Source organism: Ursus arctos, unplaced genomic scaffold (assembly GCF_023065955.2).
Source record: "Ursus arctos isolate Adak ecotype North America unplaced genomic scaffold, UrsArc2.0 scaffold_2, whole genome shotgun sequence".
NCBI classification, from domain to species: domain Eukaryota; kingdom Metazoa; phylum Chordata; class Mammalia; order Carnivora; family Ursidae; genus Ursus; species Ursus arctos.
Genome location: NW_026622874.1, coordinates 87,527,287 through 87,544,085, shown reverse-complemented (window position 1 = coordinate 87,544,085; position 16,799 = coordinate 87,527,287). Strand labels below are relative to the sequence as shown.

Genomic DNA, 16,799 nt, shown 5'->3' with positions numbered 1-16,799 from the left:
AGAAGGAAGACGTAAACACCAGCTGTCCCCAAGTCATTTCATTATGTTTCTCACATTTTTCTTAAGGCCAGTTATTCAGACGCTCCTCCCAGCTAGGCATGAAACACAGCTTAAAACAGGATGATGAGGGCCTTGCTGGTCAGGCTGGAGGAGGGGGGGTAGGAGCCACACTCTTTTCTGATAGAGTCTGGTGGCAGACTGGATGGCAGGGTCTGGAAGTGGGGACTTCATTTGGAGAAGCTGGGGGAAATAAAAGGGAACCAGACTGGGTGGGGACAGGGGCCACTCCTCACCTTCCTGGCTCAAAGGACAGGGAGGGAGGGTGGGGCCAGTTTTTTTTTTAATTTTTTTTATTTAAGTAATCTCTACACCCCAAACTCAGGAACCCCAAGATCAAGAGTCACATGCTTCTCCATCTGAGCCAGCCAGGCACCCCAAGTGGGGACCAGTTTTGATGAGGTGATTCAAACTCCTTTATTGAGTCTTAAAAAATAAACCCCTGTAAACGCCTTAAACTGAGAACGTGAGAAATAGGATCCCAACAACTTGTGTCCCTGGGGGGTGCAAAGTCTTCTTGGAAGAAAGCTGCTTCTGCTCTGCAGGCACAGATTGGAATGGGGGCTATGGGTGCTGTATCTGCTTTCTGCATGTGGAAAGCCGCCTGGGGAAGGGCAGGAGCTCAGTTACTCTCTCCATCACTGCTAATGATGCCACGCATATGTGACCAGTCTGGGGGTGGGGCACGGGGCTGCTCATCCTCTGAGCCCAAAGTCCGGCGGTATAGCTCCCCTGGGGGGTCTGCTTCACCTGAAGGGTTCCAAGCCGTGCGTCTTCGTGGCCGGCCTGGGTTGGGGGGCAGAAAAAGCAGGAGATCAGTTGTCTGAGAAAAATCCAGAGATTTTTGTATCTTGGAGAGTGGGAGGAAACCCCTCACCTGAACCACTGATGATGTTGGTAACGTCCAGGGAGGCCACCTCGGCTGCCTCCTCCCGCTGCTCCTTCAGGGCCCGGCACTTCTCTAAGGAAGGGTTACCTGGGGCAGAAAAGGCTGGTGATCCTCTCTTCCCCAGCAGCCCAGGCCCTCTCCTGCAGCCCCCAGGGCACACCCAGCCTCACCCTTCATGCCCAGGGCTTCCAGTTCTGCCCGGAGGACACTGAGGCGCTCCTTGTGTGAGCGGCAGGGGCCCAGCAGCTTCTTGTAGTTGCGATGGGCACCACAGGCCCGAATGTAACGCTTTAGCCTCATCACAGCTGGGTGGTCCTCACCGCGGCGACCAGAGCCAGCCTGTCCAGGAAAGACAGCAGCTGAAGGCCAAACCTTCTGGACTTGAGTCAGGGTCTCCCTCTTCCCTAAAGGTGGCCTCCCACCCCATTGTCACCCTCACCTTCCTGCCTTTGGGTTCCGGACTGCCATCTGTGGAAGAGGAGGAGGAGCTTCGTGTCCTGCCTTTCCTGGAGCTCTTCTTGAAAGAGTGGTTCTCCCTCTCCCTCTTAGGGCTTCCCCCTGCTTCACTGTCGCTCACCTCCCTCTCCGAGTCGCTTGCCTTACCACTGATACTGCCCACTTTGGCGGTCTTTCCAGTGCCTTCAGTAGTTGGTTTCACCTTTTTCCAGCTGTCTTCCTCATCCTCGCTGCTTCCACTCTGCCTTTTCCCACCCTTCTGTGGGGTCCTGTCCTTTCTCTTCCTCTGCACCAGGGGCTCTTCGTCTTCCCCGCTGTTATTCCCACTGCCTGCTCTTGCTTTTTCCTTTTCTTCCTCTCTGTCCCCTGAGTCTCCCAGCAGTCTTGCTGCCCTGCTTTTCTGCTTACAGCGCCTCTCCTCCCAAGCTGACTTTTTCCCTCCATTGCCCCAGGCTCCAGCTTTCCAATTCTCCTCCTCTTCCTCTCTGTTATCTTTCTTTTTGGCTAGGATGTCCTCCTCCTCACTGTCCTTTTCACTTTCCTGGTGGCTTTTAGCTCCTTTCTTTCCCTCCGCCTTCTTTCTTGTCCTCTGGATAGGTTCCTCCTCACTGTCCTCACTCTCCTCACTGGCCTGCTTCCTACTGGCTGAGGTTTTCCCTGGCGCCTCCTTATTCCTTGTCAGAGGTTCCTTCCTAATCCTGCCTTTAGACTCCTCCTCCTCTTCCTCATCTTCCTCACTGCTTTCTTCCTTTGAGACCTTACTTGTTCTGGCAGAGCCCTCTTCCTCCTCCTCACTGCTCTCCTTGGCCTCCACCTTCTCTAATCCAGTCTTTGCAGCCAGGTCCCTCTGCTGTTCTTCCTCATCACTGCTCTCCTCAACTGCTTTCTTTGAGGCTCGCTTTGGACTCTCCTCCTCAGCTGGACTGACTTCCGCTGCCGCCATCCCATTCTTTGCTGGGGGGCCAAAGCAGTCTGGACTGGAGGCTGCAGAGCCGGGCTCTGGAATGTGGAGAGAAAAGAAGGTTGGGATGGGTTCCTTCTGTCCCTTCTTCCAGTTGGGGTTGGTTGCCTCTGACAGATGGAGGGAAGGGCAACAGAAAACAGCTATCAATCAGTCCTCCCATCCCACCCCACCCCCCCGTTCCTGGTTCCCGACTCACTGGCCTTGGGCCCTCATCCAATGCCTTGGGATATAATACACGCACAGTAAATACCTTTTAAATGAACCAACTATGCAGAAGGCACTAACCTGACTCCGAATTGAAACGGAACCTTTTCCTCCCGAGGCCACTGCTGGGGGTGGGAGGCCTCTTTGCCTTCTTGGCAAGATCTAGCGTCTCTTCCCTGGCTTCTGCTTCATCCACCTGCGTGGGTGAGAGGGCAAAACGTGCACAAAGTTTGCGTTCCCTACCCCCTCCCAGGCCCCTCCTCCTCAGCAACAAACCCCGCCTCTGGTGGCCCAGGCTCGCGCCCACACCTGCACCTTCAGCAGCTCCTTCTCCACCAGCCGCTTCAGCGCCTGCTTCTCGTCAGGTTCCAGGTGGTCGCGGCCCGCGTGAGCCAAGAACCTCCGCCGCACGATGGAGTGCGTGAGCGTGCTGCGGAGACATGTGTCAAGACGGAGTCCCCGCCCCGCCCCTGCCCTTTCCAACCCCAACGACAGCCTCTAGTGCACCTGAGGTCCGGACGGCCTCGGAAGAAGCCACGGATGAACTCCTGCATCTCTTTCTCCCGCGCCATTTTGCTCCACCCAGGATTGGTGGCTCCCGCCTTTTTTTCTCTTCGGCCTCCGTCACTGCGTTTGACAGGAGCTTGCGCACTCGCAGGGTCGTGGCGCCGAGAGGGGAGGGACCGTTGGGGGTCGGTCGCGGGTCGCTTGGACCGAGAGCTTTTCCAGACAAAACTTGCTTGCCGCAGGCAGTTGGAGGGGTTCGCGGCTCCTCCCTTAGGATCAGTCGTTTTTTTAAAGTTCTCGTTAGAAACCGGCTCGGCGCCGGCAGCTTTCGGGTGTAACGTAATCAACCCGCGACACTGCCTCCGTCCGTGGTCACGGGCACTAGCTAGGCCGCTGTGATTTCGACAGACATATGAAAAAGGATATTCTCGCCTGAAGACTAGGAATCCCTGGGGGAAAGCCTTGTGGCTTGCGATTGCTAAGTACGTCCAGAATCCGTAAAGGTACCTCCGGCGTCCGCCATCTTTATGACATCATTGCGACGCCATCTTCAGCGTAGCCCCTGGAGGCTACGTTCTTTTCCTGGTGTTCATAAGAGGGCAGCCCTTGTGGTTAAGAGTCTTGGGCGCGGGGTACGCTGGGAGTTGTAGTCCCGGCGGACACAGCCTTACGGAGTCTCCGGAAGCGGAGGCGTGAGAGGCCGGGCTGTGCAGGCTCTGGGTAGCGGGACGCCCGAGTACTGCTGGGCACTGCTCCCGGGGCAGGTCATGAACGGGCCGGCGGACGGCGAAGTGGACTACAAGAAGAAATACCGGAACCTGAAGCGGAAGCTCAAGTTCCTCATCTACGTGAGTGCTGGGGTGAGAGGTTGTGGGGGTTGAGGCCTGGCGCTGGTAGGACCTCAGTTTACCCACGTGTAAAGGGAGCGGAGTCAGCTGTCGCCGGGTTCCGGGCCCCTTTACGGATGGCCGTTGGCTCAGCGTCCACCTTGCCTGTGATATAGGAACACGAGTGCTTCCAGGAGGAGCTGAGGAAGGCGCAGAGGAAGTTGCTGAAGGTGTCCCGGGATAAGAGGTGGGACACGGTGGGGGGAAGGGGGAATGTCTGCGGGTGATGTGGCTCTTGTGGATCTACATTCGGACCCCATCCTTGGAATTGGGCCACAAATGCATGGCGCCTGGCTTGGGGCTGTTGCGAGGATCCAGCGGGCCAGCCAGAAGAGACAGGGTCCAGGAGAACATTGCTGAGATGGGAATAAACACTTGTTCTCCCCGTCTCTTCTCTTAGTTTCCTCCTAGACCGACTTCTGCAGTACGAGAACGTGGATGAAGATTCTTCTGGTGAGCAAGGACATGAAAAATTGGCAGAGGATGTGGCTCCTGGCACTTCAGCAATCTTCCTGGGCCCCTCCTTATAGGCTGCGGAGGCTGATAAAACCTCCGGTGGTTCTTAAATCTATTGCTCGCCCTCCGCCTCTATCATTCTTTCACCCAAGCATTTATTGCTTTGCACAGGGGATACAGTGGAATTTGCGTCTAGCTGGAGGTGACAGGAAGGCAAAGAAACTAGGATCTTAGATTTGAAAGGAATAAAATGAGGGTTTTATGGTAGTGATCAGAATAGAGCAGGGGTTGATAAGCTTTTTTTGTAAAGGGCCAGATAAAAAATATTTCAGGCTTTGCAGAATTGTTGCAGCTACCCAGTTGTGCTGTTGTAGTGCAAAAGTAGCCATAGGTGATATGTAAGTAAATGAGCATGGATGTGTTTCAATAAAACTTTATTTATGCATGCTGAAATTTGAATTTCATGTGATTTTCACATGTCATAAGTAGTATTTTTCCTTTGAGCCCACCCCCGCCCCACATTTAAAAACGTAAAAGCCGTTCTTAGTTTGCAGACAACGCAAAAGCAGATGACAGCGTCAATAGCTCCAGAAAAGCCTTTCTTGAGAAGGAATGTTTGAGCTGGGACCTAGGTAAGAAGCGGAAACCAGTCTTGTGAAGATACAAGTGAGAGATTTCCAGGCAGAGGGAATGGCCAGTGCAGATGCCCTGACATGAGATGGGACCAGGTTGTCTGCAGAGCAAAAGGGCTGAAGCATGCAAAGCAATGTTTCCAAACTCCACTCTGAGCACTTCTTATCGTGTCAGCCCAAGGTCCCACGGACATACTTGCTTATGAGACAACAGAATGAGACAACCTGAAGGTCATCGTATGTAATTTGTTCTGATGGTTTTTAGACTGCTTTTTTCTTTACCTTTTTTTTTTTAAAACTTAATTCTGGTTGCAAACCAATAAGTTGACTTCATGACCAATTAATGGGTTGAGACCCACAGTTTGAAAAAGTGCTAAGGTGGGCATTTGTGGTCCTATTCCAGCGTGGGGTCCTCATAACCTATGACATATACGATCACCTGTCCCCATGGTGCCTTTAACACTGGTCTGGAGCCGGGTCAGCAGACAATGGGCAGCCAGGCTACTTGGTTTTGTAAATAACGTTTTATTGGAACACACAATGGCTTAGCTTATGTATGATGGGATGGTAGGTGATGGATGAGGTCAGAGAAATAGGCAGGAGCCAGCTCACGCAGGCCTAGGCAAACCTAGACTAAAAAAAGTTTGGCTTTTAGTCTTGCTTCTCATTGCCTGCCTGTTCTTTCCCTGAGGTCTTCCAAGTAACTTCCTGTTTGAGGGAGACTTCAGGACAGGAGCCATGAGAAAAACAGCATGTTCATGGTCAGAGTGGGAAAAATCTTGAGGAGTGAGAGCCAGAGACGTAAGCCGCCACTCGTATCCTGGAAAAGCCCACCGTCTGGTCAGGGAGACACCCACATATGACACATCTTAGCACAGTGTGAGGAGCGCCCTGACAAGTGAGAGTGGAGAGTTTTGGGGAGAGCCAGCAATTAACTGAGCCTGAGGGATTCTGGAAGACTTCTCAGAGAGGCGGTGTTTAATTTTACTTCTTAAAGGATCTGAGCGGAGAAACTGGGAACAGCCTATATCCCATGTATCGGTTATTTGTTAAGTGAACGATGGGCCTTCTAGGTAGAAGTGCAGAACTGGGAGATAAATTTCTTTTTAGAGGAAATGATGTGAAGGAAGAGCACAGTTCCGTCAGGAGACCAGAAAGGTAGCTTGAGACCAGATTTAAGAAGCACTCCGAATGCTTGCAGGCAGTAGGGGACATCACCAGGGAGGCTGGGATCAGCTTTCCCTATAGATCATTCTGGAGTTGGCATGGACGGTGGGTGGCAGGAGAGGTGAGATTGCTAAGCTGGCGATTTTGATGTTTTGGCCTGAGCTGGTGGTCGTTGGGATGTGGAGCACTGGATAAAGATAGGAGAGATGTGAAGGGTAGCTCTGCAGGACCCTGGACACGGGGTGGAGCAGAGGCAGGAGCTGAAGGCAGCTTAGGAGGCTCATAAAGGAGAGTGGGAGAAGACGGTCAATGAGTCAGAGATGGGGGTTCAAGCCTCGATGACCTCATCTGGAAAGAGGACATGATGCCCTCACCTTCTTCCTTGGATGGTTATGAACATGGAGTGGTGGTGAGCCTTTCAGAGTCTAGCACCCAGTTAAGTGCTTGACAGACATGTTACGAGGTAGAGTCCAGGCAGAAAGTCAGTTGTAAAAGGTTGTTTTAGGAAGCTGTGGGCTTCCCCAGAAGAGCACGTATGTGCCAGCTGGGGGTCAGATTCCCCGGGGCCCATCCATAGAATTGACATTGCACCTCTGGGGAGTAGGCCGGAGCCCCCCACCCTCCCTCTGACCAGCCCTCCCCACTCACAGACTCAGACGCCACTGCATCTTCAGATAACAGCGAGACAGAGGGAACACCCAAGCTGTCGGACACGCCAGCCCCCAAGAGGTGAGAAGAAGCCATCCTTCTCTGGAAGTGGAGGTGGGCAGGGGCGCCTGGGCCTTGGAGCTGCCTCTGATCCTCTCCTCCCCTGTCCTTTATCCAGGAAGAGAAGCCCTCCGCTGGGGGGTGCCCCCTCCCCCTCCAGCCTCTCCCTGCCTCCTTCAACGGGGTTTCCCCTTCAGGCCTCCACGGCCCCCTCCCCATACCTGAGCTCGGTGAGTTGCAGTCAAGGGTGGGAAGTGGTAACTGAACCGCCTGGGAGTAAGGTGGGCATTGTTGGGCAGACAGGCCTCAGGGGGAGGCTGGCCCAACTCTTGGGACATCTGTCTGGGTGTGGCCAGCAAGCATCCATTGGAGGGGTGTGAGTCGGGGCTGCCCACTTCTCTCTGGTTTAGGAATGGGGGACAGGCACGACTGAGGAGAGCAGAACTCAGGACACAGTCCTGCTGCTGTCCCCTCCCCTTCTGTTCTCAGGAGCCACACTCATCACCACCTCTTGTTTTTCCATTCCTTCTCCTGTTTGCGTTTCTTCCCTCCCCCCCACCCCATCCACTCCATTTCCCATCTCCATCCCCCCACTCCTGCCTGCAGCTGGCTTCCCCCCCCTACCCCCCATTCCCTTCTGACTACCTGGCCCTGCAGCTGCCCGAGCCCAGCCCCCTGAGGCCCAAGCGGGAGAAACGGCCCCGCCTGCCCCGGAAACTCAAGGTACCCTGATGGGGGTTGTTAGGGAGGGGCCAGAACGGCAGGAGGACCGCCATCTGAGGGAGGCTCGAGACAGGGGCTGGGGCCTGTCCAAGAACTTCCAAGGATCAATTTGGGGCTGCCGGGGGCCCAACCTAGGGCTAGGCACCGAGGGGTGGATCAGAGACATCCTGGCCCACAGGCTTGATGTGGAGAAAAAGGAGGGCAGGACCAGGCTTGGGGCACTCAGAACGAAGACTCATGGGGGCCAGGCTCATTGTTTGTGGTCTGTGATGTCAGGCAGCCCCCGAGGACAGGCAGAGTTGTGGGATCGGGAGTCAGGTGAAGACTGCACCCGTTAAAAAACAGCATCACCTTGAGCAGTCCTCTCTGACCCTCTAGGGCTCCTCTTCTGTGTCTGTAAATGAGTGATCAAACCACGTGTACCCAGCAAGTGTTTCCAGAGAACCTGCTGTGTCGCAGGCCCTGTTCTAGGTGCTGCAGACGCACTAGCGCACTAGAGAACAAAACAGACACAAATCCCCGCCCCCATGGAGCTCCCATTCTAGCGAGAGAGGTGGGAGACAGACAAGATAAGCAGGTGCTTGTACCGAGAAACGGGGCCAGGTCCAGCGGGGGCGGGGGGGGGGCCTCCAGAGCAGATAGGGGCCGGTGTCCGTGGGTGGGCGGTCTGGGACGGTGTTCGGTCAGAGGCTTAAGAAATGAGAAGCGGCAGTGTGGCTCTCTGAAAAGGTGTCTCCGGGAGGATGAGCTGTGCAGGGGCCCCCGAGGAGGGCGTGTCCCCCACCTATTTGCGGACCAGGAAGGAGACCATTGTGGTTGGAGGCAGGGGAGGGGATGGAGGGTAGGGTGAGCAGGTTTGAGAAACAACCAAGGGCAAGATGGTGGCACGCCTTCCCGGTGTTGTAGAGACTTTGCTTGTACCGTGAATGCAGTGGGGAGCAATGGGGAGCCGCTGCAGAAGGTCGGGCAGAGGGCAGTCTTCTCTGATTGACGGGACTCACTGCTGTGTGGAGAATGGACCCGGGAGGTGCTGGGTCAGGCTGGAAGGGGGGAGACCTCCGAGCAGGCTCTTGCCGTGAAGCAGGTAGAGTGGCTGGAAAGTGGCTGATGCCTCGATTTCAAGGACGGAGCCATGGGAAGACCGCGTGGGCTATGGGAAAAAGTGAAGCCCAGGGGCGGCTCCAGGGTGTGGGGCCCAGCGACTGAAGAAGTGGGCTGGCCTCCCTCTGAGATGGGGAGGCCTGGGAGGAGCAGCCTTGGGAGGGAAGACGAGGAGTTCGGTTGGACCTGCTGAGATGCTGTCTGGAAATGCCGGCGAGACAACAGGAGAACTCGAGCCTGGGGCTTGTGGGGTGCACGTTTTGAAGGCCTCAGCGTGCAGGCGGGTGTGATTGTCGGGGCAGAATGTGGTGGAGAAGGGAAGAGGCCCGCGTGCTGAGCCTCAGGAGAGATGCGGGCACAGAAGGCCCCTTGGCCTTCCAGCTCCGAGTCAAAGTGGAATTGGGACTAGACAGGACAGCTTTCACGTTGGGTTGACTGGAGCCGGAGGCAAAATGGGAGGTCACGTTTGTGGTGGTTAGGAGTGCGGGTTCTGGAGTTCAGATCCCAGCTCTGCCTCTTACCCTCTATATGACCTTGGCCCTTGAGCGTGAAAAGTGGGTAGGTAATGGGTGATGATGCTCTCCGTGCACTCTGCTCAGCAGGGTTTGGCCTCTGGCCTGTAGGGTAGGATGGTGCAGAAGGCCGGAGGCGGCAAAGCCTGGAGCGGCTGGGTAGAGGTGTGGCACAGGTGTGGTGTGACGCTGTGAGGCTTTCTGAGGTGCTGGGTCCTGACGTAGAGGTGATGGGGGGCTGAGTTGTGGCATCGAGGAGAGAAACGGTTGGTTGAGAGAGGCCCGGATCAATTGCTGTGATGGAGGAGGGGGTAAATCAGGGAAGGCCTCAAAGAAGAGGTAACATTTGAGCCCAGGGGAGGTGAGATTTGGAAATTGCAGGCTCAGCAAGAGTGGAAGGAAGACAAGGATGTGGCAGAAGTATTGTTTGGGCTGCGCAGGCATGAGGAGGGGGAAGGACGGTGGAAAGAAACATAGGGTGAGGGGGGATCACAGAGGCCTGGGTGCCCAGAGCCAGGAGGTCCTTGTAAAGTGGTGGGGCGTCACTGAAGTTTCTGGGTGGCTTGGTCTGAGGAGACAAGGGACAGCCGTGAAGACAGGAGCAGGTCAATGAAGGGCCTGAGTCTCAGTCAGGCGGAGAGGGTTTGAGCTTTCCACGCACTCCCCGTGTGACCTTGGGCAAGTCATTTCACCTTTTGAGCTTCAGCTTGCTTCTCTGTTCAGTAGGGTTGGTGTAGAATAGAGTGAGTTAAGGGAGAGAAAACACATAGCCCAGTGCCTGGTCTCTAGTAAGCTGCGGATAAGCAGGAGCTGCTCTGGCTCACACAGAGGCCATTGAGGAAGGCCAGGCCGGGGTGGGACTTAGGGATTAGGGTGAGGGTCCAAAGGTGGCAGCCAGAGGAGGGGGGCTGTCCTTATGGAGCTGGGCCTCCTGTCTGTCATCCGTCCTGGCCGAGTCCTGTACCCTGAGGCACTGACCAGGAGGTAAAAGCCCGCTCGGGCCGATCACCCCCCCCCCAGGACAGCAGCGGGGCTGGGGGCTCCTGAAGAGGCAGGCGGAAGGCTGTGAGGGCGGAAGGTGTGCAAGCAGTCCCTGTAAAGACACACTTAAGCGCTTCCTGCCACTGCCACCTGGGGCCAGACGGGACCCTGCCCAGTGGGGACCAGCAGGCCTGTGCCTCAAAGTCTCCATTTGCAAGTCTCTGATTCCTCCTCTGGCCCGTGACTTCCCTTCCCTTCCCTCCCCTCCTCTCCCCTTCCAGGGTGGTTGGAACGGACCGTTAATGGCAGCCACTTGGGACGTAGCAGGTGCTCAGTTTGGGCCCACAGGCAAAGCATGAGGCCCACGGAGCTCTCTGTGGAGGGGACTCCTGGTAGGGGCTGGGGGCTGGAGGGTTGGGCAGGAAGAGGCCACTTCCCAGCCTCAGAGGACAAAGCAAGACTTTTGATAAGTAGAAGAGGACACTCCAGGTGGAGGGACTCCTGTTCTCAGGCATACTTTCCCGCCTGTCCCAAGGGCAGTGAGGAGCCTGTCCCTTGAGGGGAGGAATGACACGCTCAGGTTTGTGTTTTAGAGAGCTCACTCTGGCTGCAGTGTGGAGGAGGAGCTGGCTCTGGGAGAGGCTGAAGGCAGGGAGTCCAGTTAGGAGGCTGGTACCGTAGCCCAGGTGAGCAGAGAGGAGGGCCTGGCTTCGGCCGTTGGCTGCGGGGATCCCAAGGAGGGGCCCATCCAAGATATAAGAGAAGCCTCACACGGCGGGGGGTGAAGACCTAGGACACCCTCCACCTAACCAGTGAGTCCCGAAGTAGGGAGAGGAGGCCAGTGCTGGCAAGTGGGGTGTGAGGTGTCCAGAGGCGGGCAGGCAGGCACTGCGGGCTGTGACCGGCTCTAAGTGCTTTCACAGGCGCAGCCAAGGTGCCTTCCCGGAGAGGGCGGGGCCTGGCCTTCCCCTCCTGGTTTCCTGTAAGACCCCCCACCACCACCACCACCCTCATCACCGCCTCCATCACCACCCCTCACCTGCAGGCACTCGCTGGGTTGAGACTCAAGGGGCTGAGGTGGGGCAGGCCCCCCACCCCGATTCCAGCATTGGCTGGCCCGGCTGTGTCCACTAGCCCTGGCGTGAGCCTTCACCCCCTTCCCTGTCCCCCAGAACTGCCTTAAGAGGCCCTGGCAGCCTTCTGGAGGTCCAGTACCTCTCTGACCAGCCCTCCCTGTGTTTCTTCCCCTTGCTGCAGATGGCGGTGGGACCCCCTGACTGCCCTGTGGGAGGGCCGCTGACCTTCCCGGGCCGGGGTTCTGGGGCCGGGGTGGGGGCAGCCCTGGCCCCACTGCCCCCACCCAAGATGCCTCCCCCCACGATCCTGAGCGCCGTCCCTCGGCAGATGTTCAGCGACGCGGGCAGCGGGGACGATGCCCTGGACGGGGACGATGACCTGGTGATCGACATCCCGGAGTGACCCCCTCTGTGGCCGAGCCCCTGCCCCGTGCCCGATGCCAGCACACACGAGCCCCCAGCTTCCGCAGAGACGTTTATTGATGCCCAGTTGCCATGCGGCGGCCACTGACACAATCAGAAGAGGCGTAAACATGCACGAATGTCCCCTGGGAGGTGGGTCCCCAGGGGGAGGGCAGAGGCCCTGCCCTCCCATCCCGGCCCCATCCAGGGGACAGTTCTTTAAATGAGTGGCCGGGAGCATCTGCCACCTCTGGGAGAGGCAGAGAGCCTGCGGGGGCCCCCCATTTAAAAGGGCAGCTGTACAGGGCTAGGTTGGTTGGTTGGTTTTTAATGAAGATTCTGTATTAAAGGAGTGGCTCTTTTTTTGTTGTTTTTTTTTTTCTGTCCTTCTCTTGTTTGGAGACATTCTCCTCCTCCGAACCCCCCCGAATCCGACCTCCTCCCTGTGGGCCGAGGGGGACGGGGCAGCCTGGAGAGGCAGGAGAGAGGAGCAGCAGCCCCCTGCGGGCCTGCCCAGGACGGGTGTTTGCATATTTGCGTGGTAGCGAGTCAGGCAGGAGGAAGTTTGCATATGTGAATATAGATCTCCACAGTCCCTCACGAGAAGACAGACCCACAGTCACGCGGACTCTCACAAAACAGGTAGTGGGGGGCGGGGCATCCACCCCGTGTAAACGTGCAACACACTCGTGCGAAGGTTGGGTACTGGCCCCGGCCCCGCGGGGCCCGCGCTGGGCAGGTGCCGTCCCGCTCAGGCTGAGGGCAGGGCACTGGCCGCGGGGGGCAGCTCGCTGGTCAGGGTGTGCCAGCGTTCCAGGGCTGCGTCCGGCTGCTGCAGACAGTCGCTCCAGTGCTTCCGGGCTTCGCCCCGGGCCCCGGGCCCCAGGGACACGCCACCTGGGAGGCAGCAAGAAGCAGGCACAGTCAGGGCCCATCTCTCTGCCAGCCTGCCCCCCCCCATCAGCCCCAGCCGTCAGGCTCCTCCCTCACCGATGAAGTCGTTGGATTTGCCGATGTCATAGTCCCAGACTGTGACTTCCAGAGTCTTGGTGGCCAGAGCAGAGAGCTCCATCTCGTAGAAGAAGTCCTGGGGCAGAGCAAGGCCACATCCTCCGTGAGGCCCTGCCCCAGCCTGACCTCCCCCCCCCCCCCCGGCCCCCTGGTTTCTGGGCCCTGCCCCGCTCACCTCATTGAACTCCGGATTGAGAGTCTTCTTCTTCACACATGTTTTATGCTTGGATTTCTTGTCCACGTCAGGCCTCAGGTACCTGCAGAGGAGGGTGGGGTGGAGGAGCGGGGCGGTCAGGGACAGGGCAGGCCCCAGAGGAAGGCCACGCAGAGGTCGGGCTCCCTGGGGAAGGGAGGGCAGCCTCACGTCTTGACGTAGGGGTCGGAGTAGCCGTTGACGTCCATGGCAGCCAGGTGGGCGCAGCGCACGATGCCCACCAGCAGCCCCCGGCGCCGAGAGCTGTAGCTGAGGCTCAGCAGGATACGCCCGCGCTCTTCCAGCAGCCCAGGCCCCTGCTCGGCCTGCTCCAGCTGTGGGGCAGACACGGGGGTCAGCCTGCGTCCTCACCACCACCACCCCCGCCCCCGACGTGGTCCCTGTGAGGTACCTCACCTCCTTCAGGTAACAGGAGATGCCCCTCAGTGCCGCCGACATGGAGGAGGGTGAAGCCAGCTGAGGGGACAGAGAGAAGGTTCTGGAAACCTGGCCTCGCTAGGGCCGCCCCCTGCCCAGCACCCCACCAGCCCCACACAGACCGGGACCTGGCGCTCAAGGCAGATGTTAAAATGTTTCTTCTGTGAAGGCTTGAGGCGGCGGAGGGGTACTCGGATCTCCCCGATAAATTCGTTGTGGCTCAGCTTGTCCTCGTCACAGACGGAGATCCTGGCAGGGAACTGCAGGGTCAGGGCCCCCTGGCGTGCCTGAGCCTGCTCCGGTGGGGGAGAAATGTCCTCCAACCGAACCCTGAGCACCTGAAGCCAGTCCTAGCTCTGCCCTAAATTCTCTACGCCTCACCTGTCCCGCAGGCTGTGGGGTGAGCACCCGGCCTGGGGCGGGAGGAGGATACTGTGATTTGCCCCGTTCCTCCATGCCTCCCTCTCCAGCTGCCCAGGCCATCCCCGGCCTATCGGGACCTCACAAATCCTGAGGACCACCGCCGTCCACTGCCTCCATTCAGAGCCTGGGGACGGGATCCAGCTGAACAGCATGCCCAGGGCCGGCACTGGTGGATGGTGGGTCACGGATTCAGTGTGCAAGGGGCTAGAAGCGCCTAGAGGAGCCTTGGGCTGTCGGACGAGATCCCACACCTCCCCTGGCGCTCCCGGCCTTGTCTGTATGGAGCAGAGAACCAGCCTGGGAGAGTCCCATGAGCCCAGCAATTAAGAAATGACTGTTTTTAGGGATGCCTGAGGGGCTCAGTCAGTTAAGCGTCTGCCTTCAGCTCAGGCCATGATCCCAGGGTCCTGGGGTCGAATCCATGCTCAGCGGGGAGTCTGCTCCTCCCTCTCCCCCTGCTTATGTGCTCACATTCTCTGTCTGACAAAATCTTATGATTGCCTTCAGTTCCGTTCGTCCCCTTCTGCAGCTCCGTGCACTTCCTTCTGTCCTGACACTCTTGGGGAGCTCCGTCATGGAGGGGTGTTCCCCACCTCTGCCACCTATTAGCTACCTGTGTGACCTTGGCTGAGTCATTTAACCTCCCTATGCCTCAATTCCCGTCTATGAAAGGGAGATAGTAGTACCCACTTCCTACAGCTGTCGGGATCAAGGGCAATAAGGGTAAAGGTGCACAGCGCAGGGCTGGGCACCAGCCAGCACTCAGCTACTGAGGCCTAGTGTGTGTGCATCTGAAAAATGGGCCAGGCTTCCTGGGGTCAGGCTCCCCCCAGGTCGGCCTCACAGCCAGCAGGGTGATCTCCAAAACCCAAGCCTGACCATGCCCCCGCCCCAATGCCAACCGTCCCCCAGCCTCCCTGTTGCCAAAAACACAGCTCAAGGCCTCACAAGCCTGGGCTGTGCTGCCCTTCAGTCCGGTCAGGGACTACAGTCCCCACAGCTCCACCTCCTGGGATGATGGAGTAAGTTTCCTGTCCCTGAAGACTGCACTCCTTAGCACTGTCAGGGGGGCACAGGCAACAGAATGGGCAGACCTCTGCTACATAGGCCTGCCTTGTCGGGGGCTTTGAGGAGGGCTCTTGGCAACCAGGGAAAGCTTCTAGGAGGAGGCACAGCGGGGAGCACTTTCCATGGAAAGGTCAGGAGTCTGGAACCTGACCCGCCCACAGTGGGCAAGCATCTGTTGGAGCAGCAGCAGGAGGAGGTATTTGGAGAGCAGGAAAGCCAGGGAAACATTTTGGCCTGCTGCCAAAGGGGCTGGGGAGCCAGTGATTGTTCCTGAGCACCTGAGGGGCTTAATGGGAGGCAGATCAACCAACCAAAGAAGGTGCCAGTGACAGCCCCCAGAGGAGGTGACGAGCTGGAGTCCTCAGTAATGGGGGGGGGGATGGGGCCCTCACCTGAGCACCTTGTGGGTGATGTCATCATCCGTGATTCCACTGTACGTCAGATCCTCATTCCACACGGGATTCAGCGTGTTCCTCTGAGTCTTAGTTTTTAGCTTATTGGCCTGAGGTGTGGGGACGGGGATTCTCAGTACATGCCCCCCCAGACCCATGGGGGCCAAAGGCAGGGGAAGGTTAGGAGGAGACCCACAAGCCGGATCAGGCTGGTGGAGGGAAGAGGCCATTACCTTGCAGGCCCCAGGCAGCAGGTGTAGCTTGACATAGGGGTCGGCCAGGCCATTGAAATCCATGGGCTTGAGGCCCTGCAAGGCAGGGGAGGGAAGGGAAGAGGGCTGCACGCTTCCAGCCTCCCTCCCTGCCTTCCTCTGCAGCGTAGATCCTCGGGGGGTGTGGAGAGTCAAGAAGATGGGTGCTGGGGGATAGGGGTCGGGGGAGCAGGAGGGGTCCAACCTGGGGACCTGGAAACAGGCAAACAGGGCCAGGGCTTGGGAGGCAGGGAGCACCCACCTTGGCCCTGAGAATACTACAGTGCAGAGTGCAGGAGGCCTGGTCGTAGAGAAGGTCAAACTCCAACATGCCCAGGGCGGCTGGGAAAGAGGGAAGAGGGAGCCTGCGTCAGGGTGTAAGGACAGGTGTGTGTGCGCGAGACCAGTGGGCAGGCTGGCTGTTGCGGTGCTGGCCAAGGTGTGTGCGTGTCAGTGTCTGTCAGCCTGCAAGTGTGTGCGCGAGCGTCTGGGTCCCTGGCTGGGCCGCAACTGGGGCTGTGTGGGTGGTTGAGTGTCTCAGCAGAAATATTGAATATTGAGCCTTTCTGAAACTGTAATCTCCACGCTGACTGCAGCCGTGGTGGCAGAGCCCGCCTCCCCCAACACGCCCAGCAGGGCCCCAGCCCCTCTTCACGGCCCCCCCGGAAGCCCCCCTCAGCCCCCGGGCCCTCCCAGCCCCCAGACTCACTGGTATCATCCGAGTCGTAGCTGTCCACCTCAGCTCCATCCTCGGGTGTGGTAGCCCCAAGGAGGGCTGCAGGAGGGGCCAGGGCCAGGGGGGCCAGGCGAGCAGGGGCCTCCCTGAAATCCCTGCCCCCGCCTTCAGGTCCTGGTCCCCGGCGGGGGAAGTAGTCAGAGATCTGCCGGATGGGCCGGATGGGCCCGGGGCACACGTTGATGGCCATGTGCTCCTGGATGTTGATGGTCATGCGGTCGCCCCTGCGGCCCCTCATGTGGCACCCTTGGCTGCGGGAGGGAGGTCCAAGAGAGCATGAGCCCCAGGCGGACTCCTCTTACCTGCTGTCTGCTGGCTGAGGGCCAGGCGGCAACCTCCCCAGTTGGTGGGGCCCTCCCTGGCTTCCCTTCCCAGGTGTCCAGGGAGAGGGTGGCCTGGGCCACTGGCGGCCAGGCAGGAGGCCTGGGCCCTCCAGACCCCCGCTTTGCTGCACCGGGGCTGGGCTGCCAGCCCACTCCCCCAGATAGGTCCTGGCTCCACCTTGGCCGTGCCCACATACCTTTGGACAAGTCCCAATGCCATCTTCCCAGCTCCTGCCCCTCAT

The 16,799-nt window shown here is 58.3% G+C and overlaps 3 protein-coding genes across 7 annotated transcripts; 1 reads left to right on the top strand and 2 right to left on the bottom strand.

Moving 5' to 3' along the window:
- Positions 1-455: 455 nt before the first annotated feature.
- HIRIP3 (HIRA interacting protein 3) lies at positions 456-3,164 on the bottom strand. Of its 2 annotated transcripts, none has more exons than XM_026515738.4 (7): positions 3,078-3,164; positions 2,880-3,000; positions 2,652-2,766; positions 1,386-2,401; positions 1,117-1,285; positions 935-1,033; positions 456-843 (listed from the first exon to the last, which is right to left on the bottom strand). In XM_026515738.4, the coding sequence occupies exons 1-7, from the start codon at positions 3,140-3,142 to the stop codon at positions 680-682; spliced, it is 1,749 nt and encodes a 582-aa protein (XP_026371523.1). In that variant the 5' UTR covers positions 3,143-3,164; the 3' UTR covers positions 456-679. The 2 variants fall into 2 exon arrangements, with proteins under 2 accessions (XP_026371523.1, XP_026371525.1); XM_026515740.4 differs by having other exon boundaries at positions 2,886-3,000.
- Positions 3,165-3,688: 524 nt separating this feature from the next.
- On the top strand, positions 3,689-12,084 carry INO80E (INO80 complex subunit E). Of its 4 annotated transcripts, none has more exons than XM_026515743.4 (7): positions 3,689-3,925; positions 4,081-4,151; positions 4,365-4,417; positions 6,870-6,948; positions 7,046-7,157; positions 7,585-7,650; positions 11,502-12,084. In XM_026515743.4, exons 1-7 carry the CDS (start codon positions 3,845-3,847, stop codon positions 11,721-11,723), a joined length of 684 nt encoding a protein of 227 aa, XP_026371528.1. In that variant the 5' UTR covers positions 3,689-3,844; the 3' UTR covers positions 11,724-12,084. The 4 variants fall into 4 exon arrangements, with proteins under 4 accessions (XP_026371528.1, XP_026371527.1, XP_026371530.1 ...); XM_026515742.4 differs by having other exon boundaries at positions 7,534-7,650; XM_026515745.4 differs by lacking the exon at positions 11,502-12,084 and adding an exon at positions 10,838-11,489 and having other exon boundaries at positions 7,534-7,650.
- A 163-nt stretch (positions 12,085-12,247) lies between these two features.
- Positions 12,248-16,472, bottom strand: DOC2A (double C2 domain alpha). Its single transcript, XM_026515741.3, has 10 exons — positions 16,208-16,472; positions 15,761-15,840; positions 15,481-15,555; positions 15,248-15,357; positions 13,487-13,613; positions 13,344-13,403; positions 13,098-13,261; positions 12,909-12,990; positions 12,713-12,809; positions 12,248-12,619 (listed from the first exon to the last, which is right to left on the bottom strand). The coding sequence occupies exons 1-10, from the start codon at positions 16,470-16,472 to the stop codon at positions 12,474-12,476; spliced, it is 1,206 nt and encodes a 401-aa protein (XP_026371526.1). The 3' UTR covers positions 12,248-12,473.
- Between the last annotated feature and the right edge of the window lie 327 nt (positions 16,473-16,799).